The sequence below is a fragment of the Pleurodeles waltl genome, chromosome 10 (assembly GCF_031143425.1).
Source record: "Pleurodeles waltl isolate 20211129_DDA chromosome 10, aPleWal1.hap1.20221129, whole genome shotgun sequence".
NCBI classification, from domain to species: domain Eukaryota; kingdom Metazoa; phylum Chordata; class Amphibia; order Caudata; family Salamandridae; genus Pleurodeles; species Pleurodeles waltl.
Window position 1 is genome coordinate 1065452769 of NC_090449.1, and position 27529 is coordinate 1065480297.

Consider the following 27529-nt stretch of genomic DNA (forward strand, 5'->3'; position numbering starts at 1 on the left):
TACAAATCCTTCCCATTTCAATTGTGTGTCCTGCCTGCCTGACTGTGGGGAAGGCTTAAAGTGCCCCCCACGCTGGTAATGGGATGTGGACGGCGTAGGGTTGTGTGAGGAGAGTTTCTTGGAGGCTAAGAGGGAAGATGTCCTGTTCCTGGTGTGGGTTATTTCTTCTACGTTTGTACTTATATCAGTAAGTCCTTGATACCCCTGGAAGCTTAAGAGTCTGCAAGCTTCATATCTCCAGAGAGACTGCTTTCTTCCATTTACAACACTATTGTTGAGCCCAGTTTCCGGTACAAGAGGTGGGATTTTACCATTGTTTACCCTCCGGGAGTAATAGTCCTCCAACATGGCACAGTCTAACTGCAATTCCCAAGTGCTCCACTCTGGAAGACATATCTTTATTTTCAGAATGACAGTATCCTCTTTTCCTGTAATCTTTGCGAGCCGAGAACCAGTTTGCCTTCGTCCATCTCAAGCAGTTTTCCCTCAAAGGTTGTGAATTCCCTTCCTTTGTTTGCCACTTATTCACATAGAGCAAAATAGACTTTTGAGTTGTTTTACTCAGCACTTCTAGTACTTTATCCACTGCAGGTGAAAAATGTCTTGGAAGTGATTCTTCTCTGTGGACTGTTTGGATTTGTTGCAATGGAGTGTAAAGAAATCAGATTCTGCTAGACAGGCCTTTTCTTGGTCAGTGGCTTACGGGCGGTATCCTATGTGGTTATTGTTAATTACCACAGGTGTCCCTGGGTCAAAATGCTGGTGCACTTCAGTTGAATAACCAGGTTATTTCCTTTTGGGCACATAAGCAGTTAATCCAGGAGGCAGCTGGAGGAGTAAGAAACTTCATTCAGTTACATAAATGACCAATCAGTGAATTATCTATGAGAAAGAAAATAAGCTTTATTAACATGTATTTAAGGAAAAAGGATTGAGACAAGATAAGCAGGAAAAACCGCAATGTGATACACAGCCTGCCAAGCACCTGACTTCTTATAATACTGACCCAGTGGCCAAGAGGCCTCCTGGTTGTTACTGGGAGGTTCTTTGCCATGTTCATGCCTTATATGGGCTGGACTGCAGTGATGTCTCTGTTGGATAAGGTGGATCCTAGCAATATTCCTGTATCCTTGGATTGGGCCACAGATGTTCCACTCTATGGATATGTTTATTATGATATTCTGTAAAGTAAAAGCATTTGTGGAGTCTCTCCGGTAACCCCTGAAGGTGACGTATTTTACAATCTGTCTTACAGGCTCTTGCGTCCCAGACGTCTCTTCCCATGAGTTATTACACTGTCTTCCGCCACATCAAGGAGCTGCTGCCAAAGGACTGCATCATCGTAAGTGAAGGCGCGAACACCATGGACATCGGTCGCACAGTATTGCAAAATTACCACCCTCGCCACAGGTGAGCGATTCTTTGCTCTGAAATGTTTGCAGTGTATTTTGCGTTGTAAACTCACACTTTTGGGTGCCCTTCAGCCACAGTATATGTACAGTTGTCTGATAATACATAAAACTGCAAATTGTCTTGCTTTCGGAGACAGCAGCTCTTGCTTTTTCTTGCAATGAAAACAAGTAGGCGAATGAAGCACAGAAGCAGACGAGGCAATTGATGAACATTAAAGCGTAGTGACCGATACAGGCCACAAGAGTCTGCCACTTACTGCAAGCCACACAAGTCCTTTCAGTGTCTGAGAAAGTGAACGTTTTGTCAGTACGCTTAAAGGTGCCCTTGTGATAACATCCCCCAAACATACAGACACATGCACAAATGAACACAATAGAAGACAGACTGAAAAACAGGCAACCAGAGCTAGAGGGAGAAAGACCAACTTCTATGACAGCAAATTATTGGTTATTCCCTGGACGAAAGATCACTCGGGGCCTTGTACTGTTTATTGTTCCCCTTCTTATTCCAGGCTTGACGCGGGCACCTTCGGGACCATGGGCGTAGGTTTGGGGTTTGCCATTGCAGCAGCATTGGTAGCTCAGGAACAGAATCCACAACAGCGCGTGGTGGCAGTAGAAGGGGACAGCGCCTTTGGTTTCTCTGGTATGGAGGCGGAGACACTCTGTAGGTAAGTTGAGGTTTAGCAATACGATTCATAACACACTGTGGACCTTTCTTTGCAATGTTCACATTTCACCCCACAAGTCATCTGTGGCTTTTTTTAAAGTCCCTCTTCAATCTAGCTCCTGTGTTTCCCCCGCCTCGTGCTCTGACATTGACTTTTCCCTCATTCATTGGCCATATCCCTGCCCCCCCCACGCCCACCATCCTGCATCACCGTCTTTTTTTTTTTTTAAAGAAAATATTTTTTTCTTCAGTTTGCCACTACGGCACTCTTTTTTTCTCTCTTGAATGTACTTTTGCATATATTTATATAATTTACTGATCCACGATTTGTGTCTTGTCACCTTGCAATGGTAAATTTAAAATTAAAAAAGAAAACAAAGACCATCACATATGTGTGCATGCATCGTGACACATACACACATAGATGGTATCGTGCTGCGTCTGCTTGCTTTTGTTTTTGATGATGATGGTCCTTATCAGCAAACAACTATTTTTTACTTTATTTTGGTCATGTGGAACAGCACTGGGCAAACAACATTTGCACAGGCAAATAGGCGGGTGCCACCATTTAAAAGCAAGAACTATTTGCTTTGCTTGTTTCTTTAGGTTTGCCTTTGTTAATTTATTTTTTGCATTTAACTTGGAGGGGCGGAGGGAACCACTTCCTTTCACTAGTTTTCAGCTACAGACAGGCTTTTACCTACTTGTAGTTGAAGCCTCTTGTGGACCATACCAAAAAGTAGAGCCCTTCTGCTGCTTACCATTTGTTGTCTTTGTTGTCACTCATTTACTTGCTTCTTCAATAGTTGGCTTTTATCTTCTGGTTTGTCCCTCTCCTGCAGCATAGTCTCTTAGTCATCCTTTTAGCTGGTTGACTTCTGTCCTTCCACTGCTCACATTTAGAGAACTGTGATTTATTTTTATCGTTAAGCACTCCATGAGAGTGCATGTGTTTTCTAGCTCTCCTCCTCGTGTGCATCTCTTCCCCACCAAGTACCTGCCCACTGTGTGCATGTTGTTCTCTCTCGTGTGCTTTTCCCTGTCAAATCCCCACTGCACTGTGTATTGCTCTCTTCCCTTTGGGCTGCTCTCCCTCCTACTTCTTAATGCCTTCTCCATTCACCCAGTTTTACTTTTTTCTCTCCCCAACCACTCCACACTACTCCCCTGCACCAGCTTATTCTTTCCTCGTCCAACCCTTGCAGTTGTGTTATTATTTATTTTTAAAAGATTTTACATTTCTTGGAAGACCCAGCAGCTCCCTTGCGGTGCTCTGCTTTCAGAAATGCACTTTAGCATAGTTGAAAATGTATTTCTTGTTTGACTTACAGGGCTAGGTGGCATTTGCGCTCTCCAATTGGTAAATAAAAGAAACAAATAAAAAGGTGCCCACACCGTTTAATAGACACACATACACCCTCACACGTGCACGCGGCGACTAAATGATGATGACAGGGTTTTTAAAACCATTTTGCTTTTTACAGACACTGGGCAGCACTGCCAAAAAGCATTGTCCCAGTCAGTGGGTCTCAGAGGCAAAACCTGAGCTTTGCTTGTTTCTTTCGCTTTTTTTTTATTCCACCTGTCCCATTAACCCTGATGCTTAAGGGATATCTTATCCTTTCATGCTCATTGTCCTTGTCTGGTTTTTGTTTAACTTGTGATATTTTACAACCCCAAGATATTTGTGTCTGAGGTAATTGAACTGAAAATAACATGCACCTTCCCTTCCCCCTGACATAGATCTGCTAACGCACAATCTGTAATCTTTGTTACATTGCTTCAGTCACAAAAAGCCTTGGTAAGAAACCCTGACTCAGCAAGCCTAAGGTCATGCATGTCAACCTGAAGAGGGGTGGGGGGTACGTTCAACCTTTACCATCCAGTCGCCATCTCAGCAGGAGGTCTTGCCTACAGGTAAGAGGTGTGGTGATCTATATGGGCATCTCTATCGCCCCTCACCTAAGACCTCTGTCTTGGTGCACTTGGAGGTTATTAGCTGTGCATGGCATGATGTTCACCTTTGCCATGATTCATCTGCCTTTAGTAGAGCTCAGCCACGCTAACTCGCAGCGCCAAGAGCTCCAGGCAGCTTATTATGTGTGCTTGATGTTTTTTGCAACCGTGGAGCCAGGGGTGTAGCTTATGCTGCGTGTTGGGAGTTTAGGGGCTTCTGGCCTGATGTCCAGCGCTCATGAGCGTAACGGCTGTCCCTCTGATCCTCACAGGTACAACCTGCCGGTGCTCATAATTGTGGTCAACAACAACGGGATCTACAATGGCTTAAATGAAAGCTCTTGGAAGGAAATGATGATGCTTGGAGAGCCAGCAAAAGTGTGAGTGCAATCTGCATCACCTTGTATCATCCAGTGTGTGAGTAGCAGATGGTGTGCGTTGAGTTATGAGTTGCTAGTCCCTTACGTCATCTATGTGAACACCCTTTCACTGTCTTCCCATCATGGTAAAGTATGAGTATTATCCCAGTTTCACCATTGCATCTCATTAGTGCATCTTGTATCACCTAGTGTTTAGCGCCTTGCTGTCTCTTTATCCTTCGTTTCCATACTTAACACTTCTGGTTATATGTGGGTACAGTTTCTCTGCACAGTATCACAGGTAGAGCTAGAGCAACGGTCACCAGTGCCTTATAAAAGTTCTCTGCACTTCACAACATCTGGTGTGTGTTCAGGAGCCTCTGTGCACCTTGTAACAATGTGTGCACCCGATAGCATTTCCTGATATTTGAGGACTGGTCTTACAACATCTTGTAATGTGCAAGTGCCTACCTATCCCATCTTTAGAACGTCTCCTAACTACTGACTACAAACCATGTTACTTACAGTGCAAGTTGCATTAGTGCAGTGTCTAACAGAACAGTATTACGCAGATCCACCCCACCCCCTGGCATGCATTAAAACATTTTGCAACACAAAAAATATAGATTGTGCAGCAAGCTATTGCGATTTTTTGCTGTTGTTTTCATTGCAAGCATTACTTTTTGCACACTTTTGTCTTGTGTTTTAAGTAGTTCTTTATTGTAGTATGGTACTGTGAGGTTATATCCCTTACGTCAACAATTAAGTTCTCCCTTTGTTAAACTCTCACATCTGTATTAAAATTGTGTTTGGTATCTGCCTGCCACAACATTAAGAACATGTTACGGTGCTACTGTGTTGCCCCCACAGAGTCGTGGGCCTTCCTCGGCCTGTCGGTCTCAGTAGAGCACCTCAAATGCTGTAACACAATGCATGGTTCATAGTTTATGTAGGTGCGCCCAGTATAGGAGGGGGCAGTAGCAGTGGAAACCCCCCTTCCTCGTAGAACAGGAGTTCGGACATAATACTCCCCGGGCGATATTCAACATCAGCATCCTGAAAGTCCTGCTGCTGTCGCTCAGAACCTGCTTTTTTGTTGATTCGTCAGTTTTCCACATATTCAGAAGTAGCCATAAGCTAGCAGGTCCTTGTTATTTGAAGCAGCCCAGTCTCACCCTTCGTAACTATGCTCTAGACAGTCCCACAGGTGCCAGCATCTTTGAAATGGTTTTGAATGCATGCGCATGCGGTGCGGTGCAGTCCCTGCCTAGATGCTGCATGTGACCAAAGTGCTGATGTTACTGGTGCACAGACACCCAGCCACGTTCTGCAAATTTGCAGAGAGACAAGTAGCACTCTCGGGAGTACTCCGCCAAACAGTTCCTTTGTGTTACATGCAAAGAAGGCACCCAGGATATACATGCACTAAGGATGTGCTTAGCGTGGAGATGAGACAGTTTGAGAAAGTCCTAAGTCCGAGTGGGTTGATCAAATTGGATGTCTGGATTGGTGAGACCATCAGACTGACAGTTACAGTCTCCCAAGATGGAGGAATTAAAGGCTTGAAATGTTTCTAATGTGGCTCTAACATAATGGTGCGACCAGAGGTATGGACTGACCAATCCTTCCTCTGTCAGCCTCTCAAAGTTACCCTACAAAGTAACCACTTGGATTAGAAATGATCCGCCACACCCAATTCCCATTATACATTTCAGAAATATAAGTTCTGGGACGTGCTTGACAGCTTCTGTCTCAACCTACCTTCTGCTCTAGAGCTCTAGCTTCCACCTAGACCTGACCCAGGAATGCCCAAGGCGGACTTCAAATCCACCTGCAGCAATTTACTTTGGGAACAGCAGGGCTGAAGTGTGCTAACTGGAAGAAGAGTAGTGCACATCTAAGTCTAAACAAAGACAATAGCTGTTGTTTGAGACATAATACATATTAGAGCAAAAATAAACTCATCCGTGAGGCACACAATCAAATCAAAGAGACCTTCACTACCTATCAGAATTTGACTAACCTCAAAGCATAAAGACAGTTCATGCACCTCTTAGCAGCACAGTAAAGAGCTCCTCTAGTTCTTTCAACCCAGAATTACCAAAAGGCCTCAATAAAACCACAGAATGTCCTCCCTGCCACACCAGTACATTCCCTAACCTGCAGTCTGCCTTAACCTCGTTCCAGCTCCTGGCAATCTTTGAGGTCATACATGTGCCCCTCAAAACAAAACCACCAAATGTACCTACCTGCTTATGTTCTGCTACTAGCTGCATACACCTCCTTTCACCTATCACAGTTATTATAATTGTTATGGCTGATTATTGTCTTTTTTTTATATTTTTTTTACAACTGTTCCTAACATGCTGAAACACGTCATCACACCCTCTTTTAAAAAGAGAAAGAAAGAAAAAAGAAAAGAAAGCAACTGTTGACACGAAAATAATGGCCAGTTTACTAGCATATGTACATCCTCCCCTTTCTCAGCAAAAACTTGGAAAAAGAAGTGACAAGACAACCCCAAGAGTACGTAGAACTCTGCTATTTTCTCAATGACTACCTATCGGAATGTTAACCTGCAAGGAACCCCAAAACTGAAATAACCAATAAAAGAAAAGAGCTTTTCTTGTCATTCTCCGTGAACTGTCCCACAGCTTCCGATATTGTGCACCACACAGTACTTGTGGGAAGGCTCAAACAAAGGGCAGGAATCTCTAGACTTGCGTCGCAGCCAGTCCAATCGTTCCTCACAACTGCATCTAAAAAATTGCAAATGGATTATTCTAGTTGTCCGCATGCCCAGTGACGTATGGCAACCCTCATGGATTATCCATCTCATGTCATAATTTCAACATCAATGTACACCCTCTGGTATACCTCCTTGAACAGTACCATGAGAACTTCCAAATGTACACCAATGGTACACAAGTCAAACCATCATTAGCGTGTGTTTCTACCACACGCCTGAATCGATGAAGGAGAGCTTCCTCTGAGTAAACGATACCCAGACCGACATTCTAGTGTTCGAGGGCCACAGTCTGAAGCACTTCTGTTTGTTTGGTCCATGAACTTTGGGACTTCTTCCTCTACTTCACCAAAAGTGAGGAATTTGAAAATTCTCATTTCACCCAATCTCTTCATTGCCCGTCAAGTCTCTTCTAAGGAAAATCTTCTGTTCCTTCACACTGAATACAGAATCGAGTAGAAAAGAGTGGTTGTCCGGGCATGTTTTGAGTACTGTAAGATCATCTACTCCACTCTACCAAGAAGTCACTGGAGCCTTCAAAGACCCAGACAGCCAGAATAGTCCCTAACCTCTGTAAGCAGGACCATATTATGAGTTCCTAAACGTCTCCACGGACACTCGTAGATGCAAGGATGATATTCAAGGTGCACCTTTTAACCAACCTATAAGCGAAATCCACCCACTTGAGAGTTCAAGAAACTTCTGAAAAGATAACTCTTCCATCTTGTCTTCAACTGAGACTGACTTAACCTGGGCCGCACTGAAGATTAGCAGACATACCCTATTGGATGCTAACCTCCTTCTCTAACAATCAGGCAGTGTGTCCTTAATGTCAGTACACTGCAGTTACACAAAAGTGTCATGCAGCCCTATACAAAACTACAAGTACATAAAGTACAAATATGTAATTCATAAAGACTTTTCGGGTTTAACACAGGCTTCATTTCTGCGGCAAGAAATTACAGATTTAAGATTTTCTTGAGCTAGTAGAAATTCTTTGTAAATGAAGACCATAATGTTTATGTACCAATCCTACAATACCATTTAAGAGTTTGTAAGCACCATCTCATCTTGACCAAATACGTAAAAAGCACACCTTAAAGCTTACTTTAAAATATCACAAGCACCAAAGGATCTGGTGTCTGGAAATATCAAAAGTCAGTACCTGCCCCCTGGTCTGTGTTCAGTTCTAACTGCTCACTCTAAGGAGTGAAGGCCCAATCAAGGTCACTAACGTCTGCTAATGTATCTGTCTCAAAGCACTCTGAAGTGACAGATTGCTTATTTATTAATCTAATTTCTTTGATAAAGCGCAAAAAACAAGTAACTAATTGTTCACCTCCTAGAACAAAGATATGGGTAATTTTACAGTTATGAGTTTGAGATTGTAGGGTGAATCTTAATGTGATGTAGACTGGAAGAGTGTTTAGGGTAGAGGGACGTCAGGGCCTGATTAGCCGATGGCGTGCAGAATGCCTGTACACTCACAGACATCCGCCGACCTCTTATCCATCCATTATCCATCTACCATCCCAGTAATATCTTTCATGGGGTTCAGTAACCCAAAGAAGCACCCTCCTCCATCACAGGGCCTTCACTGGTAAACACTGAAAATCTCTGCCAATGTGCAGCACCCAGGGAACACCTTAATAACTGACATAGCTCTTCCAGTAAAGCATTAACAGAATTTTACTTATATGTGGTTCACTTAAAATAGGTCAATGTAAGACATGAGTGCCACAAGTGTAAAACTACTGGGCTAAAATTGGCTTTTTCCTGACTTTATAAAAGAAAGGAATGGAAGGAGACAAATGCTATGGAGCTGGATGGACAACAGCTTTGTGATGATAAAAACAGGGCACTGTTCCTATAAGGTAGACATCAGCTGTTATAGTGTTCTTTTAACTCCACTCCTGCAAACATGATTGGTGCACAGCGAGCATTCACCTTTTTACCTTTTCGGACAAGAAAATTGTTACATTTTACTTTTCTTGTTACTTTTTCCTTGTTTTCCCTTTGCGTCTCAGACAGGGTAGAGTTTTCCAGTGTTTCATGCTGGAAACACTTAATTTGTCTATTTAATCCTGCAACTGTGTTCAGAAGACCAACAGAACCAGTTGTGAAGGAAAGTGAAAGACAAATTAAACCTGGATTAAGTGGTGCACCACCGAGCCTAGGGTAGCATTGTTCAAGGAATCTTGTGATAAAGCCACGTTCTATCAGCGCTGTCTCCACAAGCCATCATGACAGTCTCTCCATGGGTGGAATGGGGTCCTAAATTATATTAGTTTGAAGTGCAGAGCACCTGGACCAAGGAACCTGGACAAGGTGCATCAACCTGCTGAAACCGGTATTGAAGTCCTGTCAAGATCCAGCGTGATCCACAAATACAATGTTCTGACAATGTACTGTGTAAACAAGCAAGAGAAACCAGATTCTCCGCCCACTGTTCCTGGAGGCACAAATTGTTTGGTTATAGGTGGTATCTACAAACCTCATGAATACTACAGTCCATCTTTCAAGTGTTGGTGATGTAAAGGCAGATGCTCTTACCAGAATTTAGTTATTGACTACATTGTGTTGTGGGCTGTCAGTGACATGGTTCTTTCTGCTTGGTATCTTTCAATGCTAAGGCTAACCACAAATACACATTTCTGTTCTTACAATAGCAAACAGAAAATGCCAAGACCTTAGATAGAGCTACTGTGTGTCTGGGATGAAGGGCAATGCCTTTCTGAGTAGCTGGTCAGTGACATTTGTCTATGCTGTCCCCTGATCCAATGATTCCAGCAGACTTAATCGTCAGCAGAAACTACAAATACAGGATGATACTAATTGCATCTAAGTGGCCAACAAAGGCCTGCCTGCCACACACAAATAAAATCACAAAGGATAATGGGATCAATCCACATATTTAACCTAGCTCCACCATCTTCTGCTAACAGTGTAAGCCAAGCAGGATTGTTGGCATTTAAGCGCCATGGAAGGATTTACCTAGGGTCTTCATCAGGACTGAATTTGGATGCGCAGAACGCATGTGACTACAACAGAGGAAATTGCTGGAAGAAATTCACTTCAGTCAGGTATCAGAACAGGGTCTACCTGTCCCCCTATACGGGACCAACGGACAAAAGATCCCTTGCCTTTCAGGCACCCACACTCAAATCGAGATTGAATACATTGAGGGAGAGAAAAAGAGATGGAGAGGTGGAGATTTTGAGATTAGGATATGTTCCACTGTTGACTAGCCCTATTGATGGTTAAAGCGCATGTTGAACGACCCTGCGTGAACCATTGCCATCTCATTTACAATCCCACTCCAGCCACCCACTTTGGCCAGCCTCAACTAACCAAACTATGCCGTTCCTTAATGGCTACTCCATCAACACTCAAATCAAACCTCATCACCCCTGCACCACAAGTAACATCTGCTCTTTAGGGGGTCATTGAACCTCTCCCTGAAAGCCAGTGTTAACACTGAGGACTTCCTGCTACTGCACTCTGGAAGACTGAAGCCTAAGCACTTTGACAAACCCAAGAGGTCACAACTGGCAAATAAGGCAGCTGCAAGGAAGAAAAGAAATGGCGGAAACCTCAACACGAAGATGCCCATCCTCCTGAGCTCCTCTGCCATCACAGACATTTTATCACTGCAACCAAAGCCACCTGTAAGAGGCCAGGAGATGCAGATATCACGAACAGAACCATAGCTTCCTCTAAAGCCATAAACTATTGTATCACTACCATGCCATACCCTTGAAAACCACCCAGACTCAGTTAATAATTCACTGAAGCAACACACACGATTAATACCACTAAACACTTCCAGCCTTCAATGCGACACACCAAATTTGATCCCTCTAGAGTTTCCCTTTGGATAGCCAGTTTAGTTAAAAAACTAAGTAGGAGCACTGTCTCTTAAGCATCACCATTTAGTTTCCATAAGCACAAGTATTATAACTGAACAAAGGAGCCAAGAGAAACCCAGAGCTGCATCATCTCTGAAACTGAAGTCCTGCACTGAGGTGTATATCTGTTGTATGGAAGAAAGAAAAGGAAACTTGATTAACATGCTTGAAAACTGAAGCAATATGCATATTCAGAAGAGTTGCACTGATGCTCACCCTGAGTAGCCGTACTCGCTGAATGATTCAGAAAGGTCTGCTGGGGAACTGAACTGGCAATGAAGTGTGATTGACTCTGACCCTTGCCCGAACATCTTTCCACAATACTGAACTGTTAGGAAATCTCCCCTTCTTTTCTCCAGGCATGCTGGGTTCTCCTTGGCAGGAGATTTGATCTAACAAATACGTGGGGGACACTGATGTGATCTGGTTTCATATGCTTGTTCCTTGGCCATACTGTCACATCCAGGGAAAAGTCCCTCATCCCACTTCCCTTTCCATCGAACGGGAACCGCTTAGACATGAGCTAAGCCAGTATAGAGTGATGTTTAAAATGCTAGTTTGCATGGATTTTCACACTTTAGTGCTTATCTTTAAAATCAAGAAAGGTGCTTCTTATAAGCCATAGGCACCAGTGATGAGATACAGTGAATAGTGCTGCAAATACAGGGATGATACTGTGTGAAAGTAGAGATCCTGAAATGAAATACTACACACTTTAATGCCTCTTTAATGACCACCTCGCGGAAACATGCATTTTGGTTTCAACGTGCCTCTATAAAAATCCCAGAGTGAAAATGTCAATTACCTCCCTGTGATTGGAGCATCATCTTACAAGAAAGCTGCCATATACTTAATATGAAACAGATAAAAGAATTAGAAAATACAGCCATGCACCCACCTCCCACCCCACGGGCCGTGATCAGTTTCTTTCCCCTTCAGCATTTATTGCATTCCACTGGGGACCTCCCCTTATCACTTTTTATCAGAATTAGAGTTGCTTATTTGGTTTCCTTTTTTCATTTAGTCTCAGCAGTTTAGTTGATAACAGCATGTTTAGCAAAGCAGCAAACAATGAAAAAACAAAACAGACATTCATAATACTTGTGTCACCAGATCTGGCTAAAGTCCTTTGATGACACTGCTTTGTGAGCCCAGAGGACAACATTCATGATATCCTTCTATCCATCATCGTTTCATCTCACTTTGGTTTCATGAGAGGCACTCAAACCCCACTTCATCATACTCAGCACATCTTCCACCAAGCACCAAAAGGTGGGCATCTCCTCTTGCAAAAAGCATCCCTGGACTCTGATGACCTGGTGGACCATCCTACTATTCTGTGGGAAGTTCAAGAAAGCAAAACTCCATCCATCAGTAAGACCAAGTTAATATCAGCTTATTCCTAAACTACTCCTACTCTGCCTTTGCACCATGATGTAGCATCAAGAAAGTGCTATTGAGGTCATGGACCTGAGACGGCAGCTGCCCTACCTTCTTGGGCCACTCAGTCACTCAACTGCATTCAACAACATTGACCAGCATGCTCTAAAATACAGCCTGCCATTGTGATTTGATGAAACACATTTGACACAATAGAATGCTGGTTTGCCCCCAGCCCCTGCACCATGTGATGGCTCGTCCAGGTAAGCACCCCCGCATCCCAGTGACTAGAAGACTAACTCCAGGTTCTGTTTTGTCCTTCATCAAGCCTCGGAGTCCTCTTAGTTGTGACATGATCAAGATTCAGTGGTATGACTTACAAGGCTCAAAGACTTAGCACAATTCCATTGATAGGCTCAAAGAACTCCTGTGCCATCTCTGCCCCCAGCCTCCTAGGTCTGTATTCGAGTGCAGCACTCTTTTGCAGTCACAGCTGTCCATCTGTTAGCTCTCCAACAGTTACAGTATCTCATTTCCTAACAATGTGACAAGACAGCATAAGAGGCCTGCTCACTAACTCCCAATCACCTATGTCGCTGAGAGTCGCAAAGTCCCTGTGCAATCAGAGTTTCCGATTTCATGGATCCACGATAGTGTGCAGAGCTCCTGTGCAGTCAAACTTCATCTTCCAAGTCAGTAATGGTGTGTACACCACCAGTGAGTCATAGATCTTTATCTCATAGTTCTGTGAATTGTCAGCAGAACCAAACATTTGTTGAATTATGCAGTGGGCCCGCAGAAGCCGATTTTGCCTTCTGCCTTCAGCAAAGATAATTGTGCATCTGGCAAAACTTCCCACAAATACCATTGGGTCATTTTCCCATATGAAGGTACAGACTCGCCCAGTCCTAGAAAAAAGACCTTCATCAACAAGTACACCTTCATCAATGTCATCCTTCCTAGTCACGGATGTTACTGTGCCAAATGCATTCAGAATGTTGCCTCAGTATGTGCCGCTCCAAAGGACCCCATGAAGGAAGGACATGCTTGCTCTTCATTTGATGGGGCTGAGGGCCATACGTTTCCAACTTGAACAAGGTCCTGAGTCACTCCACCAGAACACTGCATTCACCTGTAGAAGCTTGAACATACAGGAACCCTGGCTGTTCTCCTGTCTAGTGGGAGAGGTATAAATTATGCTTTAGGTTCAGGCATCGTGTTCAGCCGCAGTCACATGAGTCGGTGGTAGTTTTTCAGTACCAAGACGCCTTTGGCATTCACGCGCTTTATAAAATTATCAATATTATAAGCCATCTCATATTGATGAAGGAAGCTGTGACTTCAGGACTGTGGATTTTGCATTATGCATAAGGTTTAAACTTGAGAGCTCCACTGCCAACCACAGCTTCTCAGCCCTCCATCATATATGAATAAATCTGAGTACTAACTTTCTAAAAGTGGCATTTTCAAAATAATAATTTCGATTCCCACTTTACCATCAGTTTGGATCTTAAATTACTATTGATTTGAGCCCTTGAACCATGGATTTGGCTATTCCCAAACTGAAGTTATACATTATAAAGTTTTATAATACAGCCAAGTGATTTTCTACAGGAGAGCCATCCTTGCCACAGTGAAAAAAACAACTTTGAAGATTTTTCCTTGATGGGACATTCTAAAACCTAGACGTACCCTACTTTTTAAATACCACGCACCTTGCCCTATGGGCAGGTAGTGCCTTCCTTACAGGTGACCTAGAAGTATTAAAAATACCGGTTTTGGCCTGGCAAAAGAAATTATTTTGGCATGTCAAATTTTTAGTTTTAAAAATGCCCCCTCTGGCTGCAAGGACAGGCCGGACTGTAGAAATGTTTGCGCTGTCTCTTTAGTCGTGGCACAATGTGTGCTACAGTCCACTAGTGATATTCAATTTACAAGCCCAGATTACACGGGTTACATATCCTACGTCTTATAGGCAATCAAAATATGCCAATAAGGGATTTCCCAATTGTATTTCTACTTTAGGGGTCAAAACACATACTCTGTGCTGGACATCTGCGTCCCAGTATTGAGAGTCAGTAAATCTAGCAAAACGTGGGGGTTCATTAGATCGTCGCAAAAGTTCCTCCCGAAGAGCCTGGCAACAGTCAGACTTGCTTTCAGGCTGCCCTTTATGAACTGAAGCCAGCAATCTGCATGAGCTCTAAGAAGCCAGTCTACAGTTCTTGGCTAAATTGATGCATGCATGTACCAGAACAGCTATGGAGGGACAAATGTGGTCTTGGTAGCATTAGGGCAGCTACGACTGGAAGCATGGATGCTGCCTGCAGCAGCTGAGCTGTTTGGAACAAGGTCTCACATTGCACCAATACATGTGCTTTTTAGCAATACGCTGAATATTGCATGAGACGGTCACTAAGGAATGTCATCCAGTAATTGAATTCAGGTGGCGTCCTTTGCTCTTCACACCGTGATTTGCTTCAGGTTTGTCCCTCACCTAAAAAGGACGCTGGCAATCAAAGACCCCAGTCTTCTTCCCCCACACGTGTGTGGTCTGGTACTGGAATTCCCAATACCCTGGTGTGAGCTTACCCAGTATCTATCCCTGGCTGGCATAAATAAAAATGGCTTCCAGGAGCCCCTTTCTGTTTTAGGTCAGATCTGGTTTTTGCCATATTGATTTTTTATCCACACAAAGTGTTCCAGCCACAGCCCTTAATGTGTGAAATCTGCAAGAACAAAGAGGGAATGGAGAGGCTTTCCTATCCACCCATTACATAAACCTGTCTGCAGTAGCATCTATTGAGAAAAGAGAGCAGGGTGTTGCAGGAAACGCTCTGAGAGGGTGGTCACCTTTCCTGCCTTACCTACTCCTACTGGGGCCTGACTTACTTCACCAGAGAGGCTTTGGAATGTTCAGGGCCTTCCCTAAATCAACTAAGAACCTGAGCAGACATATCTTTAGTTTTCTGTTTTCTACACATTCAAATTCCAAACATAATGCATGTCCCTGTGCAGTGAACTCATCACAAACACCCTACACTCACCCAGTTTCATAAATGCACGGAAAACAAGCGCACTCCATACAGGCCTCACACTAATGCAGCAAAGGAACCAGATTAGGGGACTAGGTAGACCTTGTGGCAGGAGAGTGCTAGAGGCACACCTCCCTCTGAAGGCGAGGGGCCACTGCATGCTTCCAGCACAGCCAGTGCCTCTCAGTCCAGTGAGAGGGCAGTAGTCCCTCTACAAAGGAGGGATACACTATAGGTTCCCCATCGTGACTTCAGAGCTACCCTCTGGTGTCTCAATACATTTTCAAGTGAAAATAGAACTGTTGTGTTCACTGAGGCAAAAATAAAAAAACTTGCAGAGACCTACTGTGACTTTCCTAGCAGTTTAAACCTGAAGCGCTTGCTCTCATGGCCTAAGTTATGCAGGCAATATTTTTTACGAGAAAGGAAAGCCATCAGGTCTGCAATAGCAAAGTGAGACCTGCCTACCCTACTATGTACAAAAGAACTTATGGTGTATATGATTAATATATCAAAGCTGCCTGGACTCCAACAATAGGCCCTTGCCTCCTCTATGTGGTCCCAGGGGGCTCCAATTACCCTACCATAAGGGGATGGCACTAGACGCCACTTGTTGGTGGAGTGATCGTACTCATCTCTGTTCCAGGGGAAAATATCCCATCAGGTACATTAGAGATCTGATATAATACTGGTCCTGATGAAAGCCGTCAACCTTAGGGCGCAAGACGGCTGAAACATATCGACCTTGTTATGAGCACTAATTGGATGTGAAGGATTGATTGTGTGTCCTTAGCACAAATCACACCTTTTTAATCTTGCCCCTGGCCCTGTTTGTACTAACAAAAAAAGTGTTTTTCAGGGGTCAGAGACCATTTAAACCTGCACTTTCTGCACAGATCCTACCATGTCTCTTACAAAAGAGACTCTATCTCCTGAGGGAGGCGAGACCCTATGATGATGCCAGTGACTACTGATACTCTAGTGGACAATACATTCCACCAAAGAAAATTAGTCAATGAGGGTCTTTTGTTATTTCGAGAAGAGACTCAAATTTTGTGAGTATGGTGTGGGTGCACTCCCATTGCTTTTTGTAAATATTTTTGTTACAACTGCGTGTCTCTTGACATTCAAAACTAGAAATGAAGAGATTGAGCCGGTACACGTGAGGGGTGCAGGACCAATTCAAGAGACTTTCAGTCTTCTCAGCAAAATCACTGAAATAATGTAAAACCCTGATATGTAAAATAATGCTTGTCCCTGTGATTGATGTCTGTGTCAGAGTTCACACTGACTACACCCACCTGCATAAGAAGCTCTTTCCCTCTTGTGTTCCTTTTCAGGGCCCCACCAGTCTGTCTGACACCCAATGCGCACTACGAGCAGGTGATGGCGGCGTTTGGTGGTAAAGGGCACTTTGTACAGACCCCGGAGGAGCTACGAGAGGCGCTAAAGGCGGGTTTGGCAGAGGAGAAAGTGCCAACACTCATCAATGTGATGATTGATCCACAGTCCGACCGCAAGCAGCAGGTAAAAGTGCAAACTTTGCACCAAACCAGTTATGTTTTGATGATTTAGACACATGTTCTGTTGGTATCCGCTTCACTTCTTTTGAGCATTTACAATTTCATGTGTGAATTAAGATGAATTTGCAGACACCCTGTGATGGAAATACAAGTAGGGCGATCGAAGGGTCTCCAGGATTTTGCACAATACAACTGTCAGTAAAACAAGGATATTTTGACCATCCAGACATTTCTTGTATGGGTGGCTCGCGTCATCTGGGATTGTTGGGGGGGGGTTTTGCTTTGCAGGATGTGTCTCGGAGAGAGTCCTGGGGGGGGGGGGGGGAGGAGGAGGGGAGGGGGGTGGCGGAGGGGGGGGGGGGAGGAAGGGAGGGAGGTTAAGAGCACAGTCACTGGGAGCAGCTTCTGCCATGGCCGGTTTATCGCTCTTCTTTTGAGCCTCTTTGCTTCTCGGGTCATGCAGCTTCACTCCAGGGGAAAAGGCTTCACGGTCCTTCCATGTTCTTTTAGATTGCTTCAAACACAGCTCACATTTTTTAACCATGTGACCGGGGACAACAGAACACACACACACTATGTGGGTCACTGGTGTACTTTTCCTTCCACAGAAGGGCAAGGCGATTATCCTGTAACCAAAAAGATGTGAAATCTCCCTCAACATGACAGTAAATATTATTATTATTATTACAGCAATTTGTAAAGCGCTCAGATACCCTATAGGGTTTCCCAAAACTGCAACAAAAATAGGAATCTTATTTTGCGTCTACTTTAAGACAACCATGTCTTGAGCTTCTTTCAAAATATCATTAATGATGAGCAGAGTCTGAAGGAATCTGGGGGCCTCTTCCATTGTTGTGGCCCTTGGAATGCAAAGGCTCAGCCTCCCTTGCATGCACGTTTTGCTAAAGGGATTGCGCATAGAGATTGTTCAGTGGACTCTAATGTCCAAGGCGGTTGATATGCTTTCATCCATTCTTGTATATACTTTGGCCCCTTCCCTGCTCCAGCTTTGTGCACATAGCATAGGGTTTTAAATTGGATTCTTTTCTCCATAGGTAATCAATGTAGTGATGCAAAGGTGTTTTTGGCAGCGTAAACAGCATCCTTGCTGCCCAATTCTAGATCGCTTGCAGTCTTTTAATAGCAGCTTTAATAGCAGCTTTATGTGCTCCAAGATATAGAACATTCCCCTGTTCCACCCTAGGATTACTAGTGTCAGAATCACTGTCCTTTGGGCATACATTGTCTGATCTTGGAAAATACTGCAAGTCTGTAAAGACCTGGACTAAAATCATGAAAAAGCAGTACTTGAGAGAAACTCCGAGAAAACCTCGGAGGAACAAGGAGTGTTTCTACATTCTCTTATAAATCAGCAGAATGCAAGCTGGGTGCCAAAGGTGGCACATGCTTACGTCGCAGGCTAGACTTGGAGGCAAGCAGCCTTGTAGCCTTCTAGGCCAAGGACAGTGGCTGACAGCAACCGCTGGGATGTGCTGTCCCTCCAGGCTTTTACACCACACTGGACGAGACAGCAGAACCAGTGAACCCAGCAGCAGAATAGAACAAGCATTGTGAACCAACGTCCATATAAACTACCTCTCCCCATCTCCACCTCTGCATGGCATTGGCAATTACATTCATGGCTCTTCAGCTTTACCCCTCGTCACTGCTACCCTTCTAGACCCCATTGGGATTCTAGCCAGCACACAGGTGACTGTCTGCAGACATGAAGCTTATTGTGAAAGTGCCAAAGTGATGAGGGTCGTGGATGGGGCCAGCCTCTCAATCCACATGCACTATCATGGCTTCTTTCTTCAATGATTGGTTACACCTGGCACTTCGTAAATTGGACTCTCAACATAAGGTGCTGATTTAAAGTTAGGTGACCCTTCATTTTATGGACTTTCCTGGTCGTGTGAGACTCATATATAATAAGCAATGTGACAATAAAGAAATCAAGGCCACTGTAAATTGAGGGATCAAGTAAAAGGGACACAGAGCAGAGCCCTCTTTTCGCAAGAAAGAAATTCCATTTTCACCAGAGAACGAGAAACCAGCCTAGAGGATGAGAACAAAGTTTTCCTTCAGCAGGTGTTGGAGATCCTTCATCAAATGCAAAGCAGTAATGTCTCCGCTCTCCTGCATCACCGGGGTAGAGGCGAAGCATCCTCACTGCTCCCCTTCACACTGGACTCATAAAATCAAGTGGATGTCTTTACTGGAAAGAGCCAGTCCATGTGTCCTGTGCTTTTGTGGGTAGCAGTGCATTAGGAAGATCTCAAAGGCTGATGACACATTGATATACTCCTGTAAGATAGAGGGGCCAAGGAGACGAGTTCAGACGCATTCCTAGAAGCCTCCGCTTAGGGCCCATAACAGATCATGTTTGCTGCTGGCAAGAAATGGAAGCTCCCTGGCCTTGCATTACTGTTGTAATTCAGTCGATCAGAAACTAAGGAAAAAGCTCCATCTTCTAACTGGGATCATGAATCGATGCTTCATAATCCATGTAGAGTATGTATATTCACCAGTAGTTGAGTAACCAGACTAGTGTGGTAGGGATGGGGGACAAACATCATGTGGAGCATGAATTCTTCAGAGTTTGAAAAGGTGTGGCGTCGGGGCTTTCTGAAAGGGCTTGGGTCTGGAGGAAGTCAGATCTCTTCGAGAAGGTGGGAGCTGGTTGCTTAGCACGATAAGACTTAGGGATCAATGGTTGAGTCTTTCCTGTGTAGATTCAAATTGGTACCCATACAACAGGTCTCTGTGGTAGGTTCTGATCCCACCAACCTATGCTTCTAGCTATAACAATGTAATGAGTGATACTGCTGTGGCCTTCTCGTTGACAATTTTGCGTGATTGTGTAAACCCATGTTCGATGGCATCTGTCGCTGTAGATACGCATGTTCTGCAATAGCTCGCCATCTGGTGTTGGGCCGGAGTGTTACAAGTTGTTTTTCTTCGAAGAAGTCTTTCGAGTCACGGGACCGAGTGACTCCTCCTTTTGTCTCCATTGCGCATGGGCGTCGACTCCATCCTCGATTGTTTTTTTTCCGCCATCGGGTTCGGACGTGTTCCTGTCGCTCCGAGTTTCGGAACGGAAAAAATAGTTAATTTCGGAAGATTTTCGTCGGTATTGTTGCGTTCGGGATCGGCGTACTTAGATTCAACACCGCATCGAAGATCGAAGAGCTCCGGTGCCCTTCGGGGTAGTTTTTCGATCCTCCGTCGGGGCCTGGTCGGCCCGACCGCGTGCTGAGGAACGCCGATGGAACGGACCCCGTTCCGATTCTGCCCCAAATGCCACAATAAATACCCCTACACAGACCAACACTTGGTTTGCAACCTGTGCCTGTCACCTGAGCACAGCGAAGACACCTGCGAGGCCTGTCGTGCGTTCCGGTCCCGAAAAACACTCCGAGACCGTCGAGCCAGAAGACTTCAAATGGCGTCCGCACCGACAGCCCAACGGGAGTTCGAGGAACAGGAAGAGGAAGGTACCTTCTCGATCCAAGACTCAGACTCCGAAGGATTCGACGATACACAAACCGTGAGTAAGACGTCGAAAACCACACAAAGAAACATTTACAAGGCCCAGGGGACGCCACTGCCACCAGGCCATGGCTCAACCCATAAAATCGGTGACCGACCGTCGGCACCGAAAAAGGCCCAAACAGTGCCGAGATCGTCCGACTCCGGTCGAGACACCGGCACGCAGCCTTCTCGGGACCGAGAAAGTGCTGGAGACAAGCCTCGACACCGAGATGCCGGTGTAGACACGGCTCGACGCCGAGACAGCGGCACCGAAACAGATCGACGCCGAGAGGTTTCGGCACCGAAAAGGAAAAAAGTCACCTCGGAGCCGAAAAAACACGCAGACACAGTTTCGACGCCGAAACAAACTGCAAGCGACCCAGCTTCAGGCTCTTATACAGAAGAGCACTCGCTAACCTCCCAAATGCAGAAGCATAGGTTTGAGGAAGAGCTACAAGCAACTGATGCGGACCATACGCAAAAGCGTATCTTCATTCAGCAGGGGACAGGAAAAATAAGCACCCTTCCCCCCATTAGGAGAAAGAGAAGGTTGGAGTTCCAGGCGGAACAAGTACCACAACCAAAAGTGGTGAAAAGAGTTACACCACCACCCTCTCCTCCGCCCGTGATTAACGTTTCACCAGCACAAACGCCATCACACTCCCCAGCTCACACCACCATGAGCCAGGGTGACCAAGACCAGGACGCATGGGACCTATACGACGCCCCAGTGTCAGATAACAGCCCAGAGGCATACCCTACAAAACCATCTCCACCAGAAGACAGCACCGCGTACTCTCAGGTGGTGGCTAGAGCAGCACAATTTCACAACGTAAGCCTCCACTCAGAACAGGTCGAGGATGATTTCCTGTTCAACACACTCTCCTCCACCCACAGCTCCTACCAAAGCCTGCCTATGCTCCCTGGTATGCTCCGGCACGCAAAAGACATATTTAAGGACCCGGTCAAAAGTAGGGCAATCACACCAAGGGTGGAAAAAAAGTATAAGCCGCCTCCTACAGACCCGGCTTTCATCACAACACAGCTGCCACCAGACTCTGTTGTTGTAGGAGCAGCTAGGAAAAGGGCCAACTCTCACACATCTGGAGATGCACCACCCCCAGATAAAGAAAGCCGCAAGTTTGATGCAGCTGGTAAAAGAGTCGCAGCACAAGCTGCAAACCAGTGGCGCATCGCGAACTCCCAGGCACTACTTGCGCGCTATGACAGAGCCCACTGGGACGAGATGCAACATCTCATTGAACATCTGCCCAAAGACTTCCAAAATAGGGCAAAACAAGTGGTTGAGGAGGGACAGGCCATCTCCAACAACCAGATCCGCTCCTCCATGGACGCTGCAGATACAGCTGCACGGACAATTAATACATCTGTAACTATCAGAAGGCATGCATGGCTCCGAACGTCTGGATTTAAACCAGAGATTCAACAAGCAGTTCTCAATATGCCTTTTAATGAAAAAGAACTGTTCGGTCCAGAAGTGGACACAGCGATTGAGAAACTCAAAAAAGATACGGACACTGCCAAAGCCATGGGCGCACTCTACTCCCCGCAGAGCAGAGGGAATTACAGCTCATTCCGTAAAACGCCCTTTCGAGGGGGGTTTCGGGGTCAAAGCACACAAGCCAGCACCTCACAAGCCACACCGTCCAGTTACCAAGGACAGTATAGAGGAGGTTTTCGGGGACAATATAAAAGGAGGGCAATTCCCTAGAAATAGAGGAAGATTCCAAAGCCCCAAAACCCCTACTACTAAACAGTGACTCACATGTCACTCACCCCCTCCACACAACACCAGTGGGGGGACGAATAGGTCATTATTACAGAGCATGGGAGAAAATCACTACAGACACTTGGGTTCTAGCAATTATCCAACATGGTTACTGCATAGAATTTCTACAGTTCCCTCCAAACATACCACCAAAAGCACAAAATTTAACAACACACCATTCCAATCTCCTAGAGATAGAAGTGCAGGCACTATTGCAAAAGAATGCAATCGAATTAGTGCCAAACACACAAATAAACACAGGAGTTTACTCACTGTACTTTCTGATACCAAAGAAGGACAAAACACTGAGACCAATCCTAGACCTCAGAGTAGTCAACACTTTCATCAAATCAGACCACTTCCACATGGTCACACTACAAGAAGTATTGCCATTGCTAAAGCTGCACGACTACATGGCAACTTTAGACCTCAAGGATGCTTATTTCCATATACCAATTCACCCATCGCACAGGAAATACCTAAGGTTTGTATTCAAAGGAATACATTACCAATTCAAGGTACTGCCTTTCGGATTAACAACCGCACCAAGAGTCTTTACCAAATGTCTAGCGGTAGTCGCTGCACACATCAGAAGGCAGCAAATACATGTGTTCCCATATCTAGACGACTGGCTAATCAAGGCCCATTCGTTAATAGAGTGCTCAAATCACACAAATCATATCATACAAACCCTCTTCAAACTAGGGTTCACCGTCAATTTCACAAAATCCAAGATTCGGCCACGCAAGGTACAACAATACCTGGGAGCCATAATAGACACATCAAAAGGAGTAGCCACTCCAAGTCCACAAAGAATTCAAAATTTCAACACCATCATACAACGCATGTATCCAACACAAAAGATACAAGCAAAGATGGTATTACAACTCCTAGGCATGATGTCATCATGCATAGCCATTGTCCCAAACGCAAGACTGCACATGAGGCCCTTACAACAATGCCTAGCATCACAGTGGTCTCAAGCACAGGGTCACCTTCTAGATCTGGTGTTAATAGACCGCCAAACTTACCTCTCGCTTCTGTGGTGGAACAACATAAATTTAAACAAGGGGCGGCCTTTCCAAGACCCAGTGCCACAATACGTAATAACAACAGATGCTTCCATGACAGGGTGGGGAGCACACCTCGATCAACACAGCATACAAGGACAATGGAACGTACATCAAACAAAACTGCATATCAATCACCTAGAACTTCTTGCAGTTTTTCAAGCACTAAAAGCTTTCCAACCAATAATAGTTCACAAATACATTCTCGTCAAAACAGACAACATGACAACAATGTATTATCTAAACAAGCAGGGAGGGACGCACTCCACGCAGTTAAGCATGTTAGCACAAAAAATTTGGCATTGGGCAATTCACAACCAAATTCGCCTAATTGCACAGTTTATACCAGGGATACAAAATCAACTCGCAGACAATCTCTCTCGAGATCACCAACAGGTCCACGAATGGGAAATTCACCCCCAAATACTGAACACTTATTTCAAACTCTGGGGAACACCTCAGATAGACTTGTTTGCGACAAGGGAGAACGCAAAATGCCAAAACTTCGCATCCAGATACCCACACAAACAATCCCAAGGCAATGCCCTATGGATGAACTGGTCAGGGATATTTGCTTACGCTTTTCCTCCTCTCCCTCTCCTTCCTTACCTGGTAAACAAACTCAGTCAAAGCAAACTCAAACTCATATTGATAGCACCAACTTGGGCAAGGCAACCCTGGTACACAACGCTGCTAGACCTATCAGTGGTACCCTGCATCAAATTGCCCAACAGGCCAGATCTGTTGACACAGCACAACCAAAAGATCAGACACCCAGATCCAGCATCGCTGAATCTAGCAATCTGGCTCCTGAAATCCTAGAATTCGGGCACTTACAACTTACCCAAGAATGTATGGAAGTCATAAAACAAGCAAGAAGGCCATCCACCAGGCACTGCTATGCAAGTAAATGGAAGAGGTTTGTTTGCTACTGCCATATTAATCAAATACAACCATTACACACAACTCCAGAACATGTAGTGGGTTACTTGCTTCACTTACAAAAATCTAACCTAGCTTTCTCTTCCATTAAGATTCACCTTGCAGCAATATCTGCATACCTGCAGACTACCTATTCAACTTCCCTATATAAAATACCAGTCATTAAAGCATTCATGGAGGGCCTTAGGAGAATTATACCACCAAGAACACTACCTGTTCCTTCATGGAACCTAAATGTTGTCCTAACTAGACTTATGGGTCCACCTTTTGAACCCATGCACTCCTGCGACATACAGTTCCTAACCTGGAAGGTGGCATTTCTCATCGCCATTACTTCCCTGAGAAGAGTAAGCGAGATTCAGGCGTTTACTATACAGGAACCCTTTATACAACTACACAAAAATAAAGTCGTCCTAAGGACCAATCCTAAATTTTTGCCAAAGGTTATTTCACCGTTCCATCTAAATCAAACAGTGGAACTTCCGGTGTTCTTTCCACAGCCAGATACCGTAGCTGAAAGGGCACTACATACATTAGATGTCAAAAGAGCATTAATGTATTACATTGACAGAACAAAGAACATCAGAAAGACTAAACAACTCTTTATTGCATTTCAAAAACCTCATGCAGGAAACCCAATTTCAAAACAAGGTATAGCCAGATGGATAGTTAAATGCATCCAAATCTGCTACCTTAAAGCTAAACGACAGCTGCCCATTACACCAAGGGCACACTCAACCAGAAAGAAAGGTGCTACCATGGCCTTTCTAGGAAACATCCCAATGCAAGAAATATGTAAGGCAGCCACATGGTCTACGCCTCACACATTCACCAAGCACTACTGTGTAGACGTGTTATCCGCACAACAAGCCACAGTAGGTCAAGCTATATTAAGGACATTATTTCAGACTACTTCCACTCCTACAGGCTGAGCCACCGCTTTTGGGGAAATAACTGCTTACTAGTCTATTGCAGAACATGCGTATCTACAGCGACAGATGCCATCGAACTGAAAATGTCACTTACCCAGTGTACATCTGTTCGTGGCATCAGTCGCAGTAGATTCGCATGTGCCCACCCGCCTCCCCGGGAGCCTGTAGCAGTTTGGAAGTTACCTTCAATTATTTATATATGTATCATCTCAACCTTAAATAAGTGCATACTTAGTCACTCCATTGCATGGGCACTATTACTACAATTCAACTCCTACCTCACCCTCTGCGGGGAAAAACAATCGAGGATGGAGTCGACGCCCATGCGCAATGGAGACAAAAGGAGGAGTCACTCGGTCCCGTGACTCGAAAGACTTCTTCGAAGAAAAACAACTTGTAACACTCCGGCCCAACACCAGATGGCGAGCTATTGCAGAACATGCGAATCTACTGCGACTGATGCCACGAACAGATGTACACTGGGTAAGTGACATTTTCATTCTTTCCTCTCCCTGCAGGATTTTCCATGGCTGACTCGCTCGAACATGTGATTCTGGATTGCTGGTATCGCAACTCTCCTCATCTGTGTGAAACTACCGCCCTGAAGCACATACAGCGTTGTTCAATTACAGTAGTTTGTGATTTGTAAACTCTTGAAGCCTGGCCAGCTGCCCTGTATTACATGCTCTGGCTCCGCCAAGTGTACTATGTACGGCTTTCACTTCGCGGTTATACAGGCACGAGACTCTGTGAGCTGTCAATAATCCAGCAGCCATTGAATGTTTGATTAATTTAATTATTTTGCACAGCATTATGGAACAAAAAAGTTAAATTTCCCTATTGTGACTGCAGCACTTTGCCTATCAAGCACAGTGCACAGAATTGTCTTGCTCCTGAAATACGCGCACAATTTCCATTGCCCTGCTGGCACAGTGCAGCGGGTGCAAATGTTTCTTGTTCCTAAAGTGCCTACTGTGATATCTGAGCTGTGCTTCAGTGCATGGTTCTGTACAACACACACGTGCCTTAGGGAGTGTTTAAAAAAACAACTCAGGGATGCACTGCTTTTCTATGCCCCTAATCAGGAAGCATGCACCGTTGATGGCCTGCAATTGTGGGTCGTGTGGTGTTGGACCACTGCACACTTCCTGGCACCACACCTAACCTCTTCCAGATCACAAAGAGCTTGTCAAACGTTTTGCTTTCCCAGGTGGCTGGGAGTCTGCCCTACTACCAACCAATGTAGAACATGCATGCTTTGCAGGAAAATTCACACTTCAGATGTATAGGTATCATTTGTGTAGGAGATGCAGTGGCCATAATGGTGCAAGAGTCCAACTGCACCAGAAGTTTGTACAGCGCGTGTACATCGAGCCGTTTCATGCCGCTATAGTTGGAGGAAGGATGCAGGGTACAGAGTATGCAGCCTATTACATTTTTAGTTGTGTGCTTGTAATAACCAAGTTTTTCATGCTTGCCTAAATGCTGGGTAGCAAGCTGCAGATCGCATCAAGTGGAGCGGAGTTCCAAAGTTTAGGGGCGATAACTGAAAAACTGGCTCCACCCAGTCTCTTCTTTTTGAATTTAGGGAATGATAAGACATCCAAGTGAGCAGAACACAGTAGGCGTGTGGGGGTGTACTTCCGAATTTGTAAATTAGTAAATCTGGGGTTATAGCTGTGAAGTGGTATAGAAACAGTACAACCCATTTTAATAGCAGTTTTTTGTTCTACAAGCAGCCAATGGAGATCCATCATTGGGGGTGGTGGCAGTGTTTAGGTTGTTTGTAAATTAGATGGGCTGCCTGGTTCTGGGCAACTTGAAGTAGTTTGCCAACACCTTTGGGTAAACCTTCATCAAGAGGGTGGCATAATCAATCCGTTACAGAACAAGGGCAATGTCGGCTGGACAAGGGACTCAAAAGTAAAAAAAAAAAAAAATCAGCAATTATTTTTTATTCTGTGGCGCATTAAGAAGGAAGAGGAAAGTACAGAGCCAATTTGTGGCTTCATCGATAGATCGGCGTCAATGGTAATCCTGAGACTTTTTACAGCATTTGTTTGGAGTAGGGGTATCTCCCAACGGGGGTGGCCAGAGTAAGTTACTCCGATATTTCAGTTATTTTTAGTAATTATGACTTCGGTTTCTTCCGCATTTAATTTCAAATGGTTGCTGTTCATCCAGTCACTGATAAACAACACAGTGGATTGAAAATGCTGTTTAGGTTCAGGGGAGTTGTCTAAATTGAAGAGTAATTGCGTATGTGCGTAGTT

At 44.7% G+C, this 27529-nt stretch overlaps 1 protein-coding gene across 1 annotated transcript in view; it reads left to right on the forward strand.

Moving 5' to 3' along the window:
- HACL1 (2-hydroxyacyl-CoA lyase 1) overlaps nucleotides 1-27175 on the forward strand; it is a 97630-nt gene extending 70455 nt beyond the window's left edge. Inside the window, exons 13-17 of the mRNA XM_069212094.1 lie at nucleotides 1256-1410; nucleotides 1925-2083; nucleotides 4311-4418; nucleotides 16807-16993; nucleotides 25775-27175. Of these exons, the coding sequence (XP_069068195.1) occupies nucleotides 1256-1410; nucleotides 1925-2083; nucleotides 4311-4418; nucleotides 16807-16993; nucleotides 25775-25807 (642 nt within the window). The 3' untranslated portion in view covers nucleotides 25808-27175. The remainder of the gene's footprint in view (nucleotides 1-1255; nucleotides 1411-1924; nucleotides 2084-4310; nucleotides 4419-16806; nucleotides 16994-25774) is intronic.
- The last annotated feature ends 354 nt before the right edge of the window (nucleotides 27176-27529 follow it).